Raw genomic sequence first — 22585 nt, 5'->3', positions numbered from 1 at the left:
TTAAAATAACAAAATTGAATACAGTGCAAATTTATTTCCTATCTGATAAAGACAAAAACCCTTGACCTCAGAGAACACAAAAGCTCTCACTTTACGTCAATTACACTTCATCTTAAATAGCACTTCAAAATAAATTAAACGACCTCTCTCTCTCTCTCATAAGAAAAATTATTTCCCTTAACTATTTTCGCACCTTACAGATAAAAATAAAAAATGCCAAGTCACGCAAAATAATAACAGCAAAAACTACACATCAATTTCCAAAATCCATCGCTGCCCAAGGACATCTGCGGTATACCTAGCACCCAAGATCTGAGGGGGGAAACAAATCTCTTATTTTCCCCACACAAAATCCCTACCCAGAAGCGGCGCATGCGCGGCACCGCTTCCAAACCTGACAACAGAAGGCGGCTTACTCTTAGCTCAGCATCTCGATCCCAGCATCAGAGTAAGAATGTGACTCCGACGAGACTGCTCCGTTCTTCCACAAAACCCACGTCTTCAAAATGGATTTTTTTATGGAGTGGTTGACCTGAAGGGACCACGGCCAGCGTAGGGGTGACAGCGGGGTTCGTGGGGGCCGCCCTCGGTGGTTCGGGGGTCCCCTCGGGCACGGGCCCCCCTCCCAGCCTGCCCCTGCGCATGCACGGGGCCATCCGCCGATTCAAAGAAATGGGATCGAGCAGCGTGAATCTGGCCCCCGCCGAAGATGGCGAATGCGCTGCCGCCGGGGCTACCGTCATCAACCGGCGGAGGAGGAACTCTTCCACCACGCACGGGGGCCGCCCCAGCGTTGGGTATCGCCTGGGCAGGAGGAAGGCCCTCTTCGAAAAAAGGAGAAGGGTCAGTGATTATGCACTGATCATGGCCATTTTTGGGATCGCCGTAATGGTTGCAGAGACAGAGTTTTCTGCGGCGGGAATATACGGAAAGGTGAGTTGTTGTTTTGTAAATATGCTGTAGAATTAATTACACGTGGATTTTTACTTCTGGAGAATTATTCAGATTGTAGAATCTATTTTAATAAGAGATCAAATATTATTGTGTCTGTATTTTCTTCAGATTTCGTATATTCATTACATTTGATTAAAGGTATGTTTAATTGATATTTTGTTGATAAAAAGATATCTATTTGAATGAAGGGAATAATTTATTTGTATAAATTTTTCATTGTTTATCTTTAAAAATTCGTGTGAAGCCAGTAACATTCAATATGAATATTTAAGTGTTATTTAATCAGTGACAATATCTGGCTTTATTTATTTATTTCAAAACAAAAGAAAAAAATTCTATCTTGAAATTTTATTGAATTGACCAATATAGCTATAATTTTTTCCTTTAAGATATTTCAAAAACCTGTTTTGTTCGTATATATAATGACTAATTCTATGAAATTAGTTTAGAAATATAATGCATTAATCTATAAAACTATCGTGAAATTTATTTCTTGTTTTTGTGAAAAATGTTTTTATAAAATATGCAAATATGATAAACTATCTGAACTTTTAAAAAAGCTGAATAGATTGATTTACTTAAAAGATTTTGATAAGTTGAGCTTGAAGTTTTTGAGAAGAAAATATTATTAAATTATTTCTATATTCTAATGAAATTACATCAGCATCTTTATATTACTTTTCCCTAAGATTATTTAAAATAATGCATTAATTTCCTAAAATAAGGGTAACTGAAAGGACAAAATCTTGTTTTTTAATACAAAATTCAAAGATATTTGTTTGCAAAAAAAGTACCTAATTGAAGTAAAGAACCTAAGTACCTAAATGAAGTAAAGAATGAATTTTTTACCATCAAATATATAAGAAATTTTTTTCAGATGGTAGTACATAAAGAACACTGTCAAAATAAGTCAGACTATCTTGGCAGTATTTACTTCACATGAAAAGAAATAAGACAAATACTATATAGAAGCAAGCGAAGAATATTTATTGAGTGTACTTGAAAATAGTTTAGAAATGCATTTCTTCATTTAAGAAAGTGATTTTTTTTTGTAATGGTAATTAGATGCAGTGATAGAACAACTACTAAGAATTATTTGATGATTAGTTGAATTCAATTACGCTGTTGTCATAAAAATTATCTTTAAAAATTATTTATGAAAAATATTTTCTTTACCACATAAATAACCTGTTAAAAACTATATTAATGTTTAAAAATTTTAAAAAGCGTGTCAGTAAGTTTCAATTTTATAATTCATTCATCACAATAAAAGAATAAACTTAACAACGCTAGAGGAAAACTTTCAGTCGTGACTTCTTTAACAATGGGTTCTTTATCAAGCAAAACTCGTGTGTTTTTTGTGTGACAAAATAGTCTCGTTGTATGAGTTTATTTTTTCTTTAAAATAGTTTAAATTAAATAAGCAAGCCATATTAACCTAGTCTTTTGTTTCTTTTATATAATAATTAAATATATTTAAAAATAAATGTAAGGTGTATTAAGCCTCTACAAAAATAAATTCAACTTAAAAAACTAAAAATACTTGATTTGTGCGTAAATTTTACACTTGGTAAACTTAGGGACGATAATGGGATTATGGAACGTTAATCTGGTCGAAAGAGATACGAGTAAAAAGTGTGGAAAGTTTTAATACAATTTAAATCTAAAATATAACGTTAAATCTGTAGTCATTTACTATATATCATTCATTCGATCACAACACATATATCAAAAATTAAAGCAAAGATATTTATAAAATGTTTTTGAAAATTTAAACAAAGAAAAAGTATAAAATAAAATTTAAAAAGATATCTTTTCATGTAAATAAAAAATATTTCATTACTGAAAAATGCAAAAGAAAATTATGTATAAAATTAAAAACGTATAAACACACAATAAAAGTATAATAAGTGCGATGTATAGTAAAAAAATCGATTTTAAAAGCTGTGTTCTAAAGCTAAATATTAAAAATGAACATATAGGATTGAATATCAAGTTTAAATTGACCCGTAATCGTCATTACCGTGCGTCACCATAAGAGCATCGAATTATCGCTTCCCATTCTTATAATGTGATATTCAATTTTACGTTTTAATACAATATATATTTAGGTGCAAAAATTATACATTACTATTATTGCCTCAATTATACACATCAAGTATTATATACCGGCGTCCTGGCATAGGGGTAGCGCGTCTTCCTGATCTGGGCGTCCGGGTTTCGAGTCCCGGTTTGAGCATGGTTGTTCTTCCGTTGTTCTATCTGTGAGATGTATGAATGTGCCCTCCTGTAAAAAGGGGTTGTGCAAGCGAATAAGTGATGCGTGAGTAGCAAAGTCGTACTCTTGGCCCTAGTTGGTGCTACTAAACAAACAAGAGACGCTTCCTCCCCCACACCGGCTTAAAATCGCCGTCTTCAAACAGCGGGCTTGTCCGTAGAATGTGCCATAAGAAACAAAAACAACAGTATTTTATGGATTCTTCACTGAATGAGTAAGACTACACAAAGGAAGGTGTCATTTAATTAGATAATAAAAGTACAAAACAGTATACGCGGTTAACAACAAATTACAAATCTGCATTTTTTTTTGTGTGTGTGTGACTATTTTTAAGCCAAGTTTTTTGCACAATAGCTTCTGAGGGTAAAGACCCCTGAGCACCCGAGGGCAGAAGTCTGCCTTCTAGCTCATATGAAGAAGAAACACGCACACACTCGCTTGCACAACCCCTTTTCACAGGGGGAATCTTTCACGCACCCCACAAATAGAACACAGGGTAGAGAACAACCATGCCCGAACTAGGACTCAAACCCGGGACGATTAGATCACGGAGAAGAAACGATACCCTTAGGCCAGGACGCCGGCACAAATCTGCATTTATATACTATATAAAGTAAACTATAAAGTAATATATATAATATATATACATTTATATACTATATAAAGTTGTAGAACGCCAAAATTTGAAATTATTTATAAAAAGTATGACAAACACGGAATTATTCAGTATGAAAATATAATTTAAAAATTTAGATTAGAATTCAATTGTGCATAATATTAATAAAAATCAGTGCATTTGTAGGTAAGATTTGAATCACAGCCGCTTCAATTCGTGAGGAATTACAGTAAAACGTGATTTTTTAATTTGATAAATTCTATGCATGAGGAAATATAGTTGGCATTCATAAAATGAGATCTCCCTCTCTATGATGATATATGGTAATGTACATTTTTGAAAGAAATATTCGTAGAATAAAATTTTATGTTTGTTTATTTTTCTATTCACTGGCGGAGATAAAAATATTCAAAGCACCACATGAATATACTTAAAATTCAAACGAGCTGAAATAAGGAATGTATATAATATCAACATGAATAGCAAAACGCTGCAAAAAAAGCTGGTGTAGTAAGCAGCTGCAGTCAGGGTTTTAAAGTAGATTCACGATTTCAATAAACACGCATGAAAATCTGCATGAAATTTAAATCTTTCATGTAGAGAATTAAATGCATAAGAAGACTGTGACATCGTTGAAAATTATAGAATTATTTTTGTTTTCATAGTTTATTTATACTGCAAACATGTATGCGTTTTTTCAGACATTCGCGCCTTTTATATTCCATAGTCATAAAAAAAAATAAGTGGACATGCGGGTTTTTCGTCATTGTTGGTATCTTTGCTAAAAATAGAAAATAAACAATTGTTCGCCACATTAAAGAGGATTTTGTTAAGCAGTATTTCAACTTTCATGAAAAATGAAATTGTTCTCGTTGATTTTTTTTTAATTTAAATTACGCAATCTTTAAAAGATATTTGATAATCAAAAGTCTTTTCCTACATTCTCTATTTAAAATGAAATATTAACTATCCACTATTTTAAGGATGAATTTTGTATGTCCAAAGTGTTTAAGAAGAATGTTTTGTATTAACTTTGAACAAAATATGAAATACCAACCACTTTTAGGTTAAGTTCAGTATGTTTCAGCATTTTTAAGAAATAAGTTCTGATTTGATTTTCATTATTTTACTTTCCAAAATCTGTAAAACATATTCGATCATGAAGAATAATTTCTTTGGTTGTCTTTGTTTAAAAAATAAACTTGAATTCTCAAACTTATTAAAATTTAATTCATTACGTATCAATATGTTTAATAATTGTAAGAAATACGTTTTGATTTAGCTTCCATTATTGTACATTCCGCAATCTATAAAATATATTTGATGACCGATATTTTCCTTGGTTGCCTTTGTTTAAAACTAAATGAGAATTATATGCCATTCTAGGATGAGCTCGGTATGTTTCAATAATTTAAGAAGTAAGGAACGTATAAATGTCAAATACTCAATAATCAGTTATTCTCTGTTCAAATATACAAGTCGTAGAGTATTTTTATTAAAGCATTGCATTTCATGAATCTGGCACCTTAGATTTAGGGATGAAGCATTTACAGATAAATAAGCAGGAGCTCGCTTGCTTGATTGGTAAAGCGGTGGTAGTGAAAACACAGAGACAAGGGATTGTCAATATTTACGTAAACTCAGTTTAAACACAAAGCTATGAAAACATAGAATCCCTTGTGGTGGTGGGGGGGGGGGCATTTCAAATTTAGGGATGAGAAATTCACAGATTTACTTATCTGTGAAATAATGGAGTAATGGAATTTAAAATATCTAGGTAATCTCTGATTAAACACAGAGTTATCAAAACATCAAATCCTTTAGAAAGGCTTCTAAGATTTGTGTATGCGAAATCTCTAACTAAATAAATGGAGTCTTTGCTGATCTAATTGATGGTAATGGTGTAGCTGATCTAAAATGGTGGTAAAAATACAAAAATTTATAAATATGGAATTATACGCTTATATCCCAGATTTATGCGAAATGAAATATTTGACAGTTCCATATCTATACATTTTGACACGTTTATATTCCATCTTATACGAAATTATATGTTTAACAGTTCCATATTTATGTATTTTGGCATACATTTATCAAAATATTAAATTCCTTTGGGGAGGAAGGCACCTCTTTTTTGAGAAAACCCCCGATAAGTAAGTGGAATCTTGCTTAATGAGAGGGTACAACAAAAGAGGATGAAACGGATAAATATGGAATGACCAATATTTGATTATTTTTTCTGAAACGTACTAATTAAAGAGTGTAATTATTAAAACATTGAATTCCTCACAAATGCACCTCAGATTTGAGGCAGAAGTCCTCGGATAAGTAAGCAGATTCTCGCTCTTTAGAGAGTAAAACATTGGTGATGAAAACACGAAGACATATAAATAAAGAATTGGCACTATTTAGTTGTCTCTGATCACATAGAGTTGTTATATCAAACTATTGAATCCTTCAGGAAATACCTCAGAATTGAGAATGATAAGATATAGAAAAAAATGGCTGTTTCACTTACCTGAAGGGTACAATAGTGGTTGGCCACATGCCGGACGGATTCTATTTTTTTACGTGAGATCCATTGATGAATGGGCAGGTGATGAATATTTCTTAATTGACGTTAGAATCCGTGTTAGTATTAGCAGCATCTGTCTTTAAAATACAAGGCCAAGTGAAAGAAAAGGGTAGTTACATTTTAAATTTAATAACTTTGATGACATTTTAGCAACTCATTCTTTGAGACCCATAGTCATACTGCATGAATCAGAGTTATAATTTTTAATTTCTGGAAGCAGCTTTCATATGTAAAATTCAAAGATTATTTTATTGATTTATTAAAGTCATGCGCTTGCATATGGGTCTTTGATTTCTTAGTTTAATAAATAAAAAATTTATTATTATACAAAATATAAGAAATAATTATAACTCTAAATAAGCGTGAGCCATCCAATTGAAAAACGTATGAAAATAATGAATAAATTTATAGTTATAACGATCGAATCACATTCCTTCCTATTTCTTTAAAGCTCTACATTGTTAGAACATAGGAAAGACTTCATTTAAAAAATTAAGAATATTTCAGTTTTTGCTATTATTTCCATCATGATATTAAGTAAAAAACTCTTTTTTTGTGACAATTATGGCGAAAGTTTGCCAAATATCACATAACTCCAGCTTTTATCGCCGATAGCAGATTTGCAATATGCTTCCCTTTCTTTAAAACTTACATAAATTCAAAATGGAAAAAAAATCTAATGAAAAAAGCGTTTATTTTACTGTGCAAAATCTAATTTGCTTTTGTATTTGCGAAATTATTGTTAAAATTATTTAAATCGATTTCGCGAGGTAATCGATGAATAGTAACATAGGAAGTTATTCTTTTTTCAATCGGTTCTAATTCTGAAAAATATTTCTCCCAACTTGCGCCATTATCACCAATTGCTATATAAGTTCTTATAATATAAGAAATGATAAAAGAAATAGAAACTGAGTTTTCTAATCTTTAATTTTAAATGAACTATAATTCAAAGGTTTATTTTCTTTCCATGTTCCTTTATGTGTTTTTGTATCTTTAATATCGATTTCATAAATAAGATTCCTTTTTCCTCCTATATGAAATATTCTTTTCGACAATATCTCTTTTACGATTCTCTAATGTCGATGCGTCAGTGTGTTCTAATATCGATTGGACACTGTCTCTAATGCCGATAACACATTTTTTTAAATCAACAGTTCATTCGGCATATTTGCTAAGAAATACATATTTCTTAAATAGGAAATTTTCTCGTTGAGATTAAAGATATGGTTTCTTATTGAATTATCGTTTGATACGATAAACCGCCATTAAGAAAACGTTCGTCGCATATTGCTCTTTATAGCTACATAAAGACACTGTTTGACGACTCATTTCTTTAAACAAATTTATTGCAATGCTATTAAGTTAATCACCTTAAATGGCAATTAAATAGTTTATAGAATTTTCAATTCTATATCAAACTGATGTTGCTTAATCCTTTGATTTGAAAATAAATTTTTCTGTCTTTTTTTCAACATATGAATAATTTATCGACAGGATTTATTAAGTAACTAGCCGCCTTTGGCGACCAGCCGGTTCGCCAATCTTAATGTTCGTTTAATTTTTAATAATTAAATAGGTTGAATCGGAGTTCAATCCCTTCTTCGCCAAGTTGCGATAACGCACCAAAGCTGGCAATCTTTATTATGCACTATAATTGAACATCTGCTCCTTTGCTTTTGAACATTTCGCAAGGCCGTTGTTGGCGATTTTTAAAAATTTCGCCAAGCAGGGGGTTAGACTCCGGTCGTACCATTAAATATTTTACGCAATTCCAACTTTAATAGAGCAAAATATTTTAAAACTTCAAATTTTCATAGTCATATAAATCACTCATAACATTATAAAGGCCTTCAGTCATAGCGTGATATGTATCTCTCTCATTTTCTGTTACCCCTCGTAGAAATTATGCTTTAAATTAAAGTGTAAATGATTAATCTGCAATTAATATAATAATATTTTTTACTGAAACAAAGCATTTTTTTTAATAATATGATTACTGATAATAGAGTCACTCAGCGTTTAAACTTTCTGGGCACTAAAGAATATCTTTCTTAATTTATATAATATCACAAGAATTTGTCCACAAAAATTTCTCAGATTCATCATGAACAGATCGATTCATTAACAATGTTTCATTTTAAATGCATCAAACACTAAGAAAATAAAATGAATCGTTTAAAATAATCGGTCGAAAACAGGTTTTAAAAAACTACTTAAAAAACGATGTACTTAAAACTATAAGCATATACAAAAAATATATAACTAATATAAGTACAATTTACTTACAAAAGCATGCAACTAACCCAAAAATAATGTAAATCATCCGTTGGTTGTCATGACAACGATCAGAACACAGTGCGCATGCGTAAATTTTCTTCGCCAGTTACGTTAACGCAAATGCGTGAATTTTTCTACGCCAGTTGGGGTAACGCTATGAAGATTATACATTTTTAATTTCCTTTATTCTGTGTTATTTTAATTCAAAAGTACTTCAGAATGAATCTGAAACATGGATTAATTAACAATGTTTAATTTTAAATGCCTAAAACATTAAGAAAATAAACAGAATCGTTTGAAATAATCCGCCGAAAAATATTAACCCTAGCCTCATTACTGTTGGGAGAAAAAAACAACTGAGCCTTACTCATTTGGCGGTGGGGAAAATGGAAGATTATTTTGGCGGGAAAGTTAGTTTTTAATTAATAATTAAAATTCTAATTAAAATTTCAAAAAAAGGGACCCCAGGTGCACATTCCCGACCTCTAAGGTATACATGTACCAAATTTGATAGCTGTAAGTCAAATGACCTGGCCTGTAGAGCGCCAACACACACACACACACACACACACACATTGAGCTTTATTATAAGTATAGATTACATAAACAAATTATAAATAAATATTAAATTTAAATTGCAAAAAAAAAGAATAAGATAGAATAAAAAAGATAAAAGTGTATGAATTGTTTTGATTTTGTTGTAGTTGTGTTTGGATTTGAATTTTGAAATAATTTATTTACCAAATTTCTTGAGATTTTTGGGTCACGATGGGTTAATACTTAGACGAAAGTCCCTGCTTGAAATTTACTTTTGATAAAGTTCTCAAGAACGAATTTATCATTCAGTTTTTATACTATTTTATTCTTTTTTTTGTTATTTAAATTTAATATTTATTTCTTATTTGGTTAATTTCATTTATGTTTAGATGTATCGGTATTGATACGCTCTAAATATAATGCATTTTCCATTTAAAAGTTTTTAACTCGGGAAATATTTACTTTATAGGTTAGCTTCATGAAATATTGCTTTAATTTTCTGGTTTGCAGTTTCTTAATTACTTAAACTGATATACATTTATTATAATTTTTCCCCACAATGGGAACGTTAATACTGGAATTTTCAAGAATAATTTTTCTTCTAGATCTCTAATTTTGGCGATATTTTTTCCAAATGCTGTCTTACCCCCCTTCAGCTATTAAGTTGATTAGGTCGGTGGCTAAAGATTTTTTAATATTATAACAAAATCAGTTTTTTATTTTTAAGATCAAAATATAAATAATAAAAATCATAAAAATTTGCCCTTAAATATTTTTAAAAATCGACATTTAGATTGCATGCAAAAACAGCTATTTATAAAATTTAATGTTTTATTTGGAATTAAATTAAATACACATATCGAAATTCAGAAGTATAAAACTTTCCGTAAACTAATAAAAATACGAATTCGGTTAATTTTTTAGCAAAGAAAAAAAAGTGTCAAGATTTTTCAGAATTTTAAAAAGAATTGTAAGCAAAAGAGAAAGAGAAATAAAAGGAAATTATTTTTTAAGGAAAGGAAATTCACCTCGATGTAAAAGTAATATGCAGTCGATATGAAATTTGTATGTATGAATATTTATTTCCGGACTATATATATTAAAGCTTTAAAATTTACCATCTCTGCACTTTTCCCAATTCCCAGTGAAGCTGAAATAAATTCCAATTTATTTGGATCAGCATATTCCTGGAAACTCTATGAATTATTAATGTGCTTTTCTTGCAGAATATAACTCAGCTTTTACTATTAGTCATATTTAAGCAAGTATCCTTTTCTAACTTTCCATATGATGATGGATCGACCGATCATTTTAGTTACGGATACATATTCCATCCTTTGCGACATTTTCATGCTCTAGATGTTGATTTAATATTTCATGATATATGAAAAATAAGTAAATTTATTAATTGAATAAGTAAGATTTCTTTTAACTGAGGATTCGAATTATAATTAAGCATCATTACTTAAAAATAACAGGAGTGCTCTAAATGCAATTTTCTCTCCTACTCTCTAATAAAGGCGATATCTCCTCTTTCAATTGCGGACCATGCGGAAAACGGGAACATCAAGAAAACTCAAATTTTTATTTTCAGTCCTGCACATGAAGGCCTTGTTCTTCGTAGTAGAACAAAGAAAACTAAATATACATTTCAGTCGCCATTTTTTGTATTGATTAAAATTAAATTTTAAAATAGAGTTATAATTTTAGAAATAAGATCATATACCAAATTTCCTTTACTTATGTCGTTGCATTTTTGAGTCATTGCTTTTACAATCATGCCAAAGTACAAACCGACAGAGGGACAGGTCCTTAACTATTTTGGTTCAAAATTTGATAAATTATTGTAATTGAAATGCTAGAACTGTTTACCAAATTATCTTTTTCTCTATGTTTTGTAATTTTCATGTTTTCTTGTACTCGGACAACTAGATAAATAAATACCTATGTATGGATTAATTCAAAATTTGATAGAAATCTATCATTTTTGGTTTAAAGTTCGCATTTCAAATTTCATTTTTCGAGTTCAAAGAATTATGTTCACAGAAAGACATTTATTACAGTTGCAAGTCCAAAAATAATGTTGTTTTTTTCTAGTCAAGAATATTTAAAACGTGGAAAATTGTCAAAATTTCAAGTTTTTGATCGCAATACTTTATCTTAGTATATTTCCTATACGAGAATTATGTTATATGTGTGCAAAATAAAAAAATTTTGAGCACTCCATCCCAATTTTTATACTAGAGAAAGAAGAAAACATCTTTATTAGATGGTATGTGAAGAGTTTGGGTTAGATCTCCTCCGATTCTTGTATTATATAAAGTAATAGTAATTCCTAAAACATTTTTTATCTTGGTCTTAACTTATCTTTCTTATCGGAGAGGATATCTGAGGTAGACATTTGTTCTCCTGGTTGATCGAATTTATCTGGATGATCTTGGGCTTAGCAAACTTTTCCACCATGTCTACTTATGCTTCACTGGGACCGCCTACTAGGCACTCACCCTTTATCTTTTAAGAATTTAGAAGACGGCTGATTTCTTGTATGCAGACAAGCATCTACTCGTATTGACTACATTTTTTGTTAGTCTGCTTCGATATGACTGGCGGCTATTAAAAATGTTTTTATTTTAGAAAGTATGGATGACTATGAGGCAAAATTCTAGTGGTTCGATGCGATGAGAATCTCTAATTTGCAAGTATTTATTTTTCTTCCTCCTTTGAAGGGTCAAAAGGAATTTGTGTGCGTGTGTATGTTATTTTCTTAATGGAGCAAAATTATTTTCTTCATTTATCCTGAAACAGCCATTGAAACATTTTTAAATCTCTAAACAAAGTAAGAGGTTGAAATTATGATCTTCGGAAATCAATTTTCCCTCCAATTCTGGACAGGTTATGCCACAAGTACGAAATCAAAATTTCATTAAATTCATGACAATGACAACTGTATTCTTAAAATATTAAAATAAAATAACTAGATGTTGCTTTTTGCTTTCTCATATTGGAAATATATGTAGAAAATGTTTATTAAACATCGAAAATCTTGTGCTGTAAATTTTTATATCTTTCCCTTATAAACTGTTCTATTTCTAAACCTCATTTTGAAAGTATGTCTGTCTAAACAAGTGAACAAAAGCATGAAATTTGTAACGATAACTAAAATAATTAAAAAAAAGGAGAAGAAACTAACTTCTTTCAAAAGAAACAGGTGGATACAAAACTCATACTCGATTCTTTCCTATGTATTGCGAATCTCAACGAAAAGCGTGCCTTTTGTGTTACGGGAAATTCGAGACTAGATACTCCTATTGGCTAGAACATTTAATTCTATTTTTCATTTTTCTTTACTGTAATGCTTATTTCTTTTCTATGTTTTCCCCATTCATCAGAAAGCTCTTCCGTTTTTTTCCCTGTTTCTGTTTCGTGTAAAGCAAATACTCTGCCAAAAGAAGTTGTACATCTCCAAAACGATTTTCTTTTGTTGATTCTGGGGCTTTACCTGTAGAGAGCGACGAGAGTTAGATGGAAGTAGGCCAAAAAGTATTTTCTTCGACACGCTACACTTCTTTCCCACTCTTTTTATTATTATTATTCTTTTTTTTTCGTACTTAACAGAATTTTGGAAAGGTTACTGTTTATTTCAGTTATGTTCCTAATCTTCAGAAAAGAATGAACCATTATTTGTATTTAATATGTAAAATATTAGAAATTTTTAAAACTTTTCTTAAGAAAAAGCCAAAAACTTCTCTAAGTCTATTAAATAGAATTCAAATAACAAGAATCGATCAATTACATATAATTTTGACCCGTATTGTTTACGAAGAAAACATATCAAATACAATTATCGTTTTCACTTCGATTTCTTATCTTTATTAACTTAATGTTAAAATTATTATGAAACAACGTGAAGGCATTAAAATTCTTATAGACGCTAATAATTCTCCAGATTTTTTATTAATATATTAGCCACAAATATCTAAATAAGAGTGCTCAAAAATTAGCATGCATTTTGAATACAATACTCATTCATCCATAAATGAGATGATATTACATAAAAATTAATGACATGTATGCAGAATTCTTAACTAAAATTAATTAATACGAATGCTGAATTTTTCTATCATAAGATGTATTTCTAATAATTAATACAAGAAGTAGTCTTCTTAAAATCAAAATAGCAATTTTTCGTATTTAATCTCTAAATCATTCATCGTAATTACAGTTACTAACACTTTAAAATTCTTGTTTTATCCTGTTGTATTATATAATCCAGGATTATGTAATCACTCAATATTAACTTTTGGGGTTAGTTTGTCAGAATTAAGATTAATTGCAATTTTCTTCAGTGAGAACTCCGCGTCTGGTTATTTTTATCTTAGCTTACACTAGAAATATCACAGACTCAAGAGATGCTTGAAGGAATCAATAAATTATCATTTTTAACCATGGTATTCACATAATACGGTGAAAACGTGATAGCTCTCAGCTCTAAGAAATTTTTCTTCTTATCAAATGCAAATCTCATTTTTGATGATCTTGTTGTTAAACTGCATATATTCATTCTAATGCATAAAATTATTATGAAGCTCTTAATATGAAACCGTGGAAAATTTTCTCAATCCTAATAACTCAAATTGATTTATTATTAAATTAGCCATACATGTCTAAATAAAATTGTTCAAAAATATGCATGCACTTTGAAAACAACACTCATTCGTCCATGAATGGATTGCATAAAAATTTAATAATATATATACTGAATTTTTAGCTGAAATTAATTAATGTGAGTGCTGAATTTTTCAATAATAAGATTTGTATTTCTAATTAATTAATACTACAATAGAGCTTTTTATAAATTAGAGTAACAGTTTTTTATATTTAATCTCTGAATCATTCATTATAATTACAGTTACTGACATTTGATAAATTCTGTTTTATCTTGATGTATTACTTAATCCAGAATCATGTAACCGTTCAATGTTGACTGTTGGTGGTAGTTTGTTTGTAAGATTAATTGGACTTTTCTTCTGTGAGAACTCCGCGTCTGGTGATATTTACCTTAGCTTACAATGGAAATACCACGAATTCAAAAGGTGTTCCAAGGGAAAATGGCGCTTTCAGCAGGGAGGAGCTTCTTCGCATTACCATCACGTCTTAAGGGTGATGAAATTCTGTTCGGCAAATGGTTACGGAGAAGAGATAAAATTTAATTTCCTCCATCCTCATTTGCTTTCATTCGAAATGAATTTCTTTATATGGGAGTGCATTAAATATAGTTTATATATCTCACTAACAAATAAAGCTAACTAGTTGAGACCAGGCCATTGAAAGAGATTGTTTCCAAATGCAGACTGAAATATTTAGTGGCATTTGCAATTCCATTGGTTGAAAACAACAATGGCGCTGATGAAACTATGAAGCAATCAATTCAATACCAAAACATGGATATATATTATTAATTATTTATGAAGTGATTATTCAAAGTCTAAATACATTTTTTAGGACTCCTTATATTTGGTGTGTTGTTTATATGTTATTTTTTGGCATTGCAGCTTAATGGATAATAGCTGCTCGACATTTTTCAGTACTGGTTGTTTTCATTAGTTCGCTACTAATGCTATGAAAAATTAAAAACAATACTTAGCAACTTAATGTTTTGTTTCAGAATATGCAATAATAATTCTTGGTGCAATAAGCTTGCATTAACGTTGAAACTAGAAGAAAAAATATATTGTTTTTGAAATCCTACGTAATATTGCCAGTCTACCAAAATAGATGTTCTTTTGTTTGCTTATGAAAAATTATCGTACTAGAAACTAATGTCTTATTTATCATTGTATTATTTGATGAACACGGGCCCTTGTACTATGTATTGGATAATATTTTTTGACAGCGATATGATATAGGAAATATGGCTGTATTATTAAAAGATATGATATTGTTGGCATAATTTTTTCATTGTCTTAATTTTTCTTTTAGCTTAAATTTTAGGTAGACCATAAATTACGTCAGTTATTTGTTGTTATATGAAATGCGAGGGTAAAAAAATTCCTATCCTCTGTATTTTTTAATCTTTATTAATTCTTTTTATTGGTTAAGAAATAAAGAACAGAGAAAACATATAGGATATCAAGCATTACACGTTCAAATCCGTAGAATAATCGATTATAATACAAGTTTATATTTTGGTCATTTTCACAGTGATCAAATAGATTCCAATTTCAGTTTTAATCTGTAATTATATGTCAAGAGCAAAGACTAAATTTCATTTAATTAACATATTGCAGTTTTGAGTAATGAAAATATATAATATAATTCTAAAAATGAATAGACAGACCAACAAATGATCAACCAGCTGACAGATTCAGTAGTAAAATTTGGCACACTCATAATTTCTAATAATAAAAAGTAAATATGGAATTTTATTTTTCAAATTCATTGTATTTATGAGTTACTGTGTTCGTGAACACACATGGACAGACAGACAGACAATATTTCACTTTGACGGATTTTGTCCGAAATTCCATACAGAATTGCAATTCTTGTGTGAGAACAGATGTGAAATTTCATTCGTCCAAATGGTTTCGTTGTTAAACTTGTACGTATCCTTGTACTAACCATTATGTCCCTAAAGTTATCATCATGTCTTTGTTAACATATCATCATGTCCGTCCGTCTCAACAACGCATACTTATAAAATAGGGGAGAGGGGGTTCGACTCAAAGATAAGAAATAAGAGTTTTTTGTAGACTCAAGATAAAGATGCCTCATATTAGTTGCTTTCAATACATTTATTACAATTTCATTTTATTGGGCTTCCTAAATTATTCTTCATCAATCTATGAAATGTTATTTTTTTCATTCATGATATATTTTGTAATTTTATCTTTGTTTATTTCATTCTTCGTCAATGCAACTAAAAATATTATTCATAAAAGCAGGTACGATGAAAAAAAAAATCTTTTTAAAAAAAAGCGCTTAAAACATTTTACAATAAGCTCTTAAAATTAAAATTTCTTTTCTCGAGTCTTTTAATAATGGATGTTTGTAGCAAATAGTTCAATTTCCTGCTTAATGTCTTTGGGACATAAAATACAATTTAAAATGTCATAGATTGCTGTTGTAGGGAAATACAGTGGATAAATGTTTCTCAAAGGATCCGTTATTTATGAAAGTATTTGTTTTTTAACTTGAAATACTATTATAAAAGCAGTAACGCTCGGAGACTGATTTTGAAAACATTTACGCTTAATAGATATTTATACCGGTGTATTTTTAGTTTTTAAAATAGTATTTTTAATTCTACATATTTCGATTTAGCGTTAAAGTTTTTATTTCGAATGCAGTACGAGATACAGTAAAAATTTAGGGAATCGAAGCCAAATGCGCGTTTTATGTGTTTTTTTATTAACGATATTTTGTGCAAAGTGTTTTTTCGTACTAAATTGATGATGCTTTCCAACTTCATTATTGATGTTTCAACCGTATATAAACACCGCTTTTATGTTAATAATAAGAACATTAATTCTGAATCTTATCGCAAGATGGCGTTCTTTATAGTCTCATCGTGTTGTGTTTAATAACTTTATTTTGTTTAAATACATCAGTATGAAAGTAGTAGTTGCCATTTTGGTTTTAAGGAAGGAGAAGTATTTGGGACAATATTTAGTTATATTTTTGTTGTAATTTGAATTGTTTATTGGAGTATGAAAATTATTCACATCATTTTTCTTAAAGCGCTTACTAATTTCGTTTAACATTCTTTTGCTATTGCAGTTCTAACAAAATACAACTCGGTTAATTTCTCCACAGTCTATATACCATTTAGTTCTGTGTTTTTTAAATATGAGTTTATATCTTTATCTGAAATCTAAAAATTGTGCAAAGTCACTTTTTTTTACAGAGCCATCTAACAGCAAAACTTTAAACAAATATTTATAAATCCAATATTCAAATTCTGACCACATCACGGTTGATTTTCACAATTTTCACTGATTAGAATAATATAAAAAATCGAATTGCATGTTATTGTATACATAATCCTTTTCATTATTATAGCAAAAAAGAATTATTTGTAAAAATTTCAAATAGCTTGTATCGTGACCCAATATATAAAGAATACTCATCTAAAATTCCTAAAGAAACTGCTTAAACTTTTCGATAACTATTTATTAAAAATTATATTTGATGACTATATTAAATTTAATATATTTAGAATCGTCTGACATTTCATTTTCATATGTAGCTCCAAATTTATTGCTAACGTTTCATTTTTCCTTAAATTATACTGATGTTATTTTCACTGAATATTCTGCCATGGATGAAAATTCGACATTATTTTCACAAAATAAATAGATTCTAAGACTCTACTTCCGAAATGACAGTAAATATTACATTCAGAAATCTTTTCAAATTGAGCATTTCTTACCCACTTTTCAAAGAAAAAAAAACTCTGAGTTTCTTTAAACTGAGCAATAAATATAAATAGGCATCGCAAACATTACATTTATGATTTCCAATAAAAATATTTTGAATAACCTTATCAAAGTTTTTCTAGATGCAAATTTTGTTTATCATATCAAGCTAGATATCAGATTACATTTTTTTAGATTCAGCAGAAATGGGTTGGAATCCTTCTCATTTACATTCAAACCTACTCTAACTTTCAAAAAACTTCTGGGAATCCTTAGGATCAAGGATAATGCGTAACCCATATCCACCTCATATATATTCCTTTTTTTTTTTCTCCCTTCACTTACTAGAAGCGCGCTTTCCTGGCTATTTTGAAAGAATTATTTTCCAGCCTAGTTTCTTTTCTTCTTTCTAAAGCTCCTGGCGGTGATATTTTACGTGTGAAAATATTTAAGTGCCGGCTGAATAGAAGGCCCCAAAGGAGAATTTTCCAATTATTTTTCTTTGAGGCTCGTCTGGAAAAAAAATAGGAGGTCACCTTCGGTATTCATAATAGCTGCCGATGAATATAGATGGTGATCATTGAGATGAAAAATATGCCGAAGTAAGCTTTTGAATCTATTTTCTATAGCTTCAAAGGGTTTAGAATAAATAATTTCCTTTAAGGAAATTGGAAATATGTGAAAATTGCGTTCTTTAAATATCGGTGTAAATTTATCCTGGTATCCCATTTCCAAATATTATACATAATATATATGGATTAGAATAAATAGCCGAATATGTGGGGGGGGGGGTATGTGTGCACGTGCTTTCTAACTTCGGGGATCAAATATCATTTATGATGCTGAATTTGAAAGTTGAAGATTTCAGTTCTAATATTGTTTCCATCATTTGACTGCAATTCAAAATGATGAACTTTATCTCAAAATACTGCTTGTGTTTTCTCAAAATAGGTAATTTAAACATTTCATTACTAACCTGACCCAATAGGCCTTGCAATTTCTACACTGGCTAAAAAATTATTTTGGGAGAAGAGTGCAGAATGTAAAGTGATGAGACCCTTGGCGATAACTCGTTTAACACTTTCCACTTCTGGTTTGAAACAGAAATCATTCTTTCAGTAAAAAGTTTTTCAAAGGCCAGTTGGACAGAATCAACAATTAAAAGGTTAACGTAACTAATCTAAACCCCTAAGATATAACGCCAACACGTTCTTCAATGGCACATAAGTGTAACAAACCTGCTTTACTTTCTTTAAATCACAATTATTTATTTTGTGGAATTCTTATTTTATATCATAGTCATAACTTTCAATAAAACGTTTTAATTTTATAATTATTAGATTTCGGATATTGCCAAGTTCTGGCAGTGAAATATTTGAAACTTTCAATCATTCTTACTTTAATGAATTTGTACTTGAAATATTCTTTCAACATTTAATCATTATCGAACATTAAATTTGAAGTTATCACATAAAATTATCATTATGTTAAACTATTAATATTATGGTTATTATTTGAGTAATTATACTCATTAAAATGTTAAAAAGTTTAATTATAATAATAATAAATTATAAAGTCAATTCGGATGCAAATGACATTAAAAATCAGTAATTTGTAAAAGAATGAAGTTGTTATAAATTTAACTGAGTTTTAATGAAATTTATGAAACATGTTTCTCGGCGTTCAGCTAAACATACTGAGTATATAAATGATTTTAACCCCTCTTTATCTTTGTCAGTGGTGAGAAATTAGAAAATATTAAGAAATAAACCACTCATCATGAAATTTTTATGCCCAATGTTCTGAAAACAAAAATTCCTCAACTGTGTAGAAAAAGATGTGAAATGTTGTATTCCTATCATAAAATGAAATAAAATTCTTTATTTTTATTGGAAGAAGGACTTAGTAAACAGTACTGAATGGATGAAATAATTTTGCTTAAGAATAGGTTTTTTTATATAAAATTGTTCCATTCCCTATTTGTCAAAAGCTTTTATTTGCAATATATAAGCAAAAAAGTCGGGTACTCATCTTATTAGTAATATGTTATTTAATTTATTACAAGTTAGTTTAAGTAGCCGTCTTTGACGATAAATTGGCATGACATTAATGGTTTCCTCAGCAAAATATATTTGAACTTCACATTTTGATAAATTACATTATTTCAAAAGCCTTACTCAATTCTGTTCATTGTGCTTTGCATTTCTCTAATTTTCTGTCCATATCTTTGCACATTCAAATATATCGCAAGAAATAGCAGAATTATTTTTAAACGAAGACACTTTTTAATTTTGTTTATTTGAATTTTTTAACTTTAATTTTAATTGGAAGAAAATATTAAAAAAAATTATTAAAAGCATGTCTTGCACTGAAACCTACTCATGATGGAAAAATAAGCCAATTCTTTATATCTTATTACAATAATGGAAAAAAATGCCTCGGTAAAATATTAGTAGCAACGCTGTGAAGGATTTAATAATTCATTCAACAATGACATATATTATTATAAAATACGCTTAAAATATTTTAAAAAATAATTAAAAGTAGAAAGAAACATATGACAAAAAATCTGGTATCATCGAAAAGATAATTTTAAATTCCTAAATGGTTTAAAAAGCATTTTTTATTATAATATTTTTGAAAGGTATCGTGAAAACCACTTGAAGTTTACTTTATTTCTAATTAATTAAAATTATCAATGAAATATATTATTATAAAATACGCTTAAAATATTTTTAAAAATAATTAAAAGTAGAAAGAAACATATGACAAAAAATCTGGTATCATCGAAAAGATAATTTTAAATTCCTAAATGGTTTAAAAAGTATTTTTTATGATAATATTTTTGAAAGGTATCGTGAAAACCATTTGAAGTTTACTTTATTTCTAATTAATTAAAATTATCAATGAAATATATTATTATAAAATACGCTTAAAATATTTTTAAAAATAATTAAAAGTAGAAAGAAACATATGACAAAAAATCTGGTATCATCGAAAAGATAATTTAAAATTCCTAAATGGTTTAAAAAGTATTTTTTATGATAATATTTTTGAAAGGTATCGTGAAAAGCGCTTGAAGTTTACTTTATTTCTAATTAATTAAAATTATCATTAAAAGGTAAAGGAAGTCGCTCCAAGATGTCTATTCCCCCTTTCCATAGTATATATATATATCAAATTTGCTAACTGCAGATCGACGATCTGGCTGGTACGGCGCTAACACACACACATATATACATCTTTACTTTTAATAAATATCAAGGTTTGTTAATGGAATGAGTTCACTTTGAATACAACATAGATGCAGGAATATTTGTCTTTTGTCAGCTATCCCGAAAAAAGCGCCTAAAGTTTTCTTAATTTTTAATTAATTAAAATTAACATTAAAAAGTAAAGAAAATCGCTCCGAGGTCTCCATTCTCACCTTCCAAAGCATATATGTTTGGTAGTTGCAACTCTGGTCTGGCTTGTACGGATCTAACACACCCACACATACACATCTTTATTATTAGTAGAGATTAAATTAGGTTAAGGGTATGAGCTCGATTTGAATACAATACAAATGCAGAAATATTTGTCTTTTTTTTCGATTATGTAATCATATTATTAATTATTTGTGTACTTTAACTATTCAAAACTTATAGTAATCATTGAATGCTCTAAAAGAAATTCTTCCTTTAAACCTACTCGAAACATTGTTCTTATACAAAAGACTAACCTTAGCAGTTTATAAATCGCTTGTTCAGAACACTCTCACAATCAATCGGTCGCCCCCACCCCGCACCCTTGGCCCATGCTTACGTTGGTATTTCCGTAAAGATTGATGATTACGTCACGCATCTCAGACGAATTTTTGTCAAGTAAAAATGATATTCAGTCAAGATCGAGAAAAATTTGAAAATTCGCAGTCTTTGGATGTTTTTTGCTTTTTGTTCCTTCGAAATTTAGAGTGCAAATGCAATTCAAAAGCATTTATTTGTCGCAAATTCTTATTAGACCCGTAAAATAAAGTTTTCAAAATTTGAATTTAATTCTTAATGCAAGCTTTTTTTTAATTGCGATACACTTAGAAGTTTAATTTATAACATTAAGCGTAGAATTAATGGCATAATTTTCAATTAGAGAGCGTGAAAGGCCAAATTACTTGAAACAGAGACTTCAGATAGGCTTCTAGATTAACCTATGGGTTAACGATCGAATATTTGTTGACAGGGAAACGTCAGGGATAAGGCTTAATGCTCTCTTAGCTTTAATTTCGGTTTTTATATATATATGTATATATATATATATTAAAGAACAGGACCAAATTTAAAAGCAGAACAAAGTGAATACAGACAGTGGCTTGAAACTGCAGCCGTCAAATTTTAATCCAGATATTGACACACTCATGGGGAATAAAAGTGCCTATATTCCCATTGAATTTTTAGCTTGAATCTTGTCCATTATTTTTTTTAATTTTCTTACATTATGACTGCTAAATAATAAAATAATGCTTTTTCCTTTATAAATATTTTTTTTTAATTCTACAACCGTAAGCTTTACTAATTACTGATATATGCATGCATATAATATATATGTATGTTTCCTTATTTGTGTTTTAGATAATGGGCTTTAGAATAATTATTTACACAACAGTAGTCCACGCAATCAAAAAAGGTTAGTAACCATGGTTCTTGATTAGGAAGAATATAGACTTGCTTGATTATTCCGTGCTCTTGTTCTTGTTTCCGCCTCTACTTCTATCCTTGTAATATTATGGCCATCTTCTGGATTAAGCACTCTTACTTCAGTTGGATGCAAAGTAAGAATGGATCCCAAGACTCGAAATTAGAATAAGTGTGGAATAAACTCTGATTTCTATTGTTTTTGTTAAGTAATTCCTTCGCCGAGAATGTATGTATTCGCTAAGATGTAATTTCATTTCGGCT

The 22585-nt window shown here is 29.4% G+C and overlaps 1 protein-coding gene across 1 annotated transcript in view; it reads left to right on the top strand.

Annotated features, from left to right (window-relative positions):
- Positions 1-467: 467 nt before the first annotated feature.
- The window catches only part of LOC129981231 (small conductance calcium-activated potassium channel protein-like), a 186255-nt gene continuing 164137 nt past the window's right edge, over positions 468-22585 (top strand). The window contains exon 1 of the mRNA XM_056091990.1: positions 468-933. Coding sequence (XP_055947965.1) covers positions 643-933 — 291 coding nt within the window. The 5' untranslated portion in view covers positions 468-642. The remainder of the gene's footprint in view (positions 934-22585) is intronic.

Source organism: Argiope bruennichi, chromosome 8 (genome assembly GCF_947563725.1).
Source record: "Argiope bruennichi chromosome 8, qqArgBrue1.1, whole genome shotgun sequence".
Classification (NCBI taxonomy): domain Eukaryota; kingdom Metazoa; phylum Arthropoda; class Arachnida; order Araneae; family Araneidae; genus Argiope; species Argiope bruennichi.
Note: the sequence above shows the minus strand (reverse complement) of the source record. Positions and strands in the feature narration are given on the sequence as shown.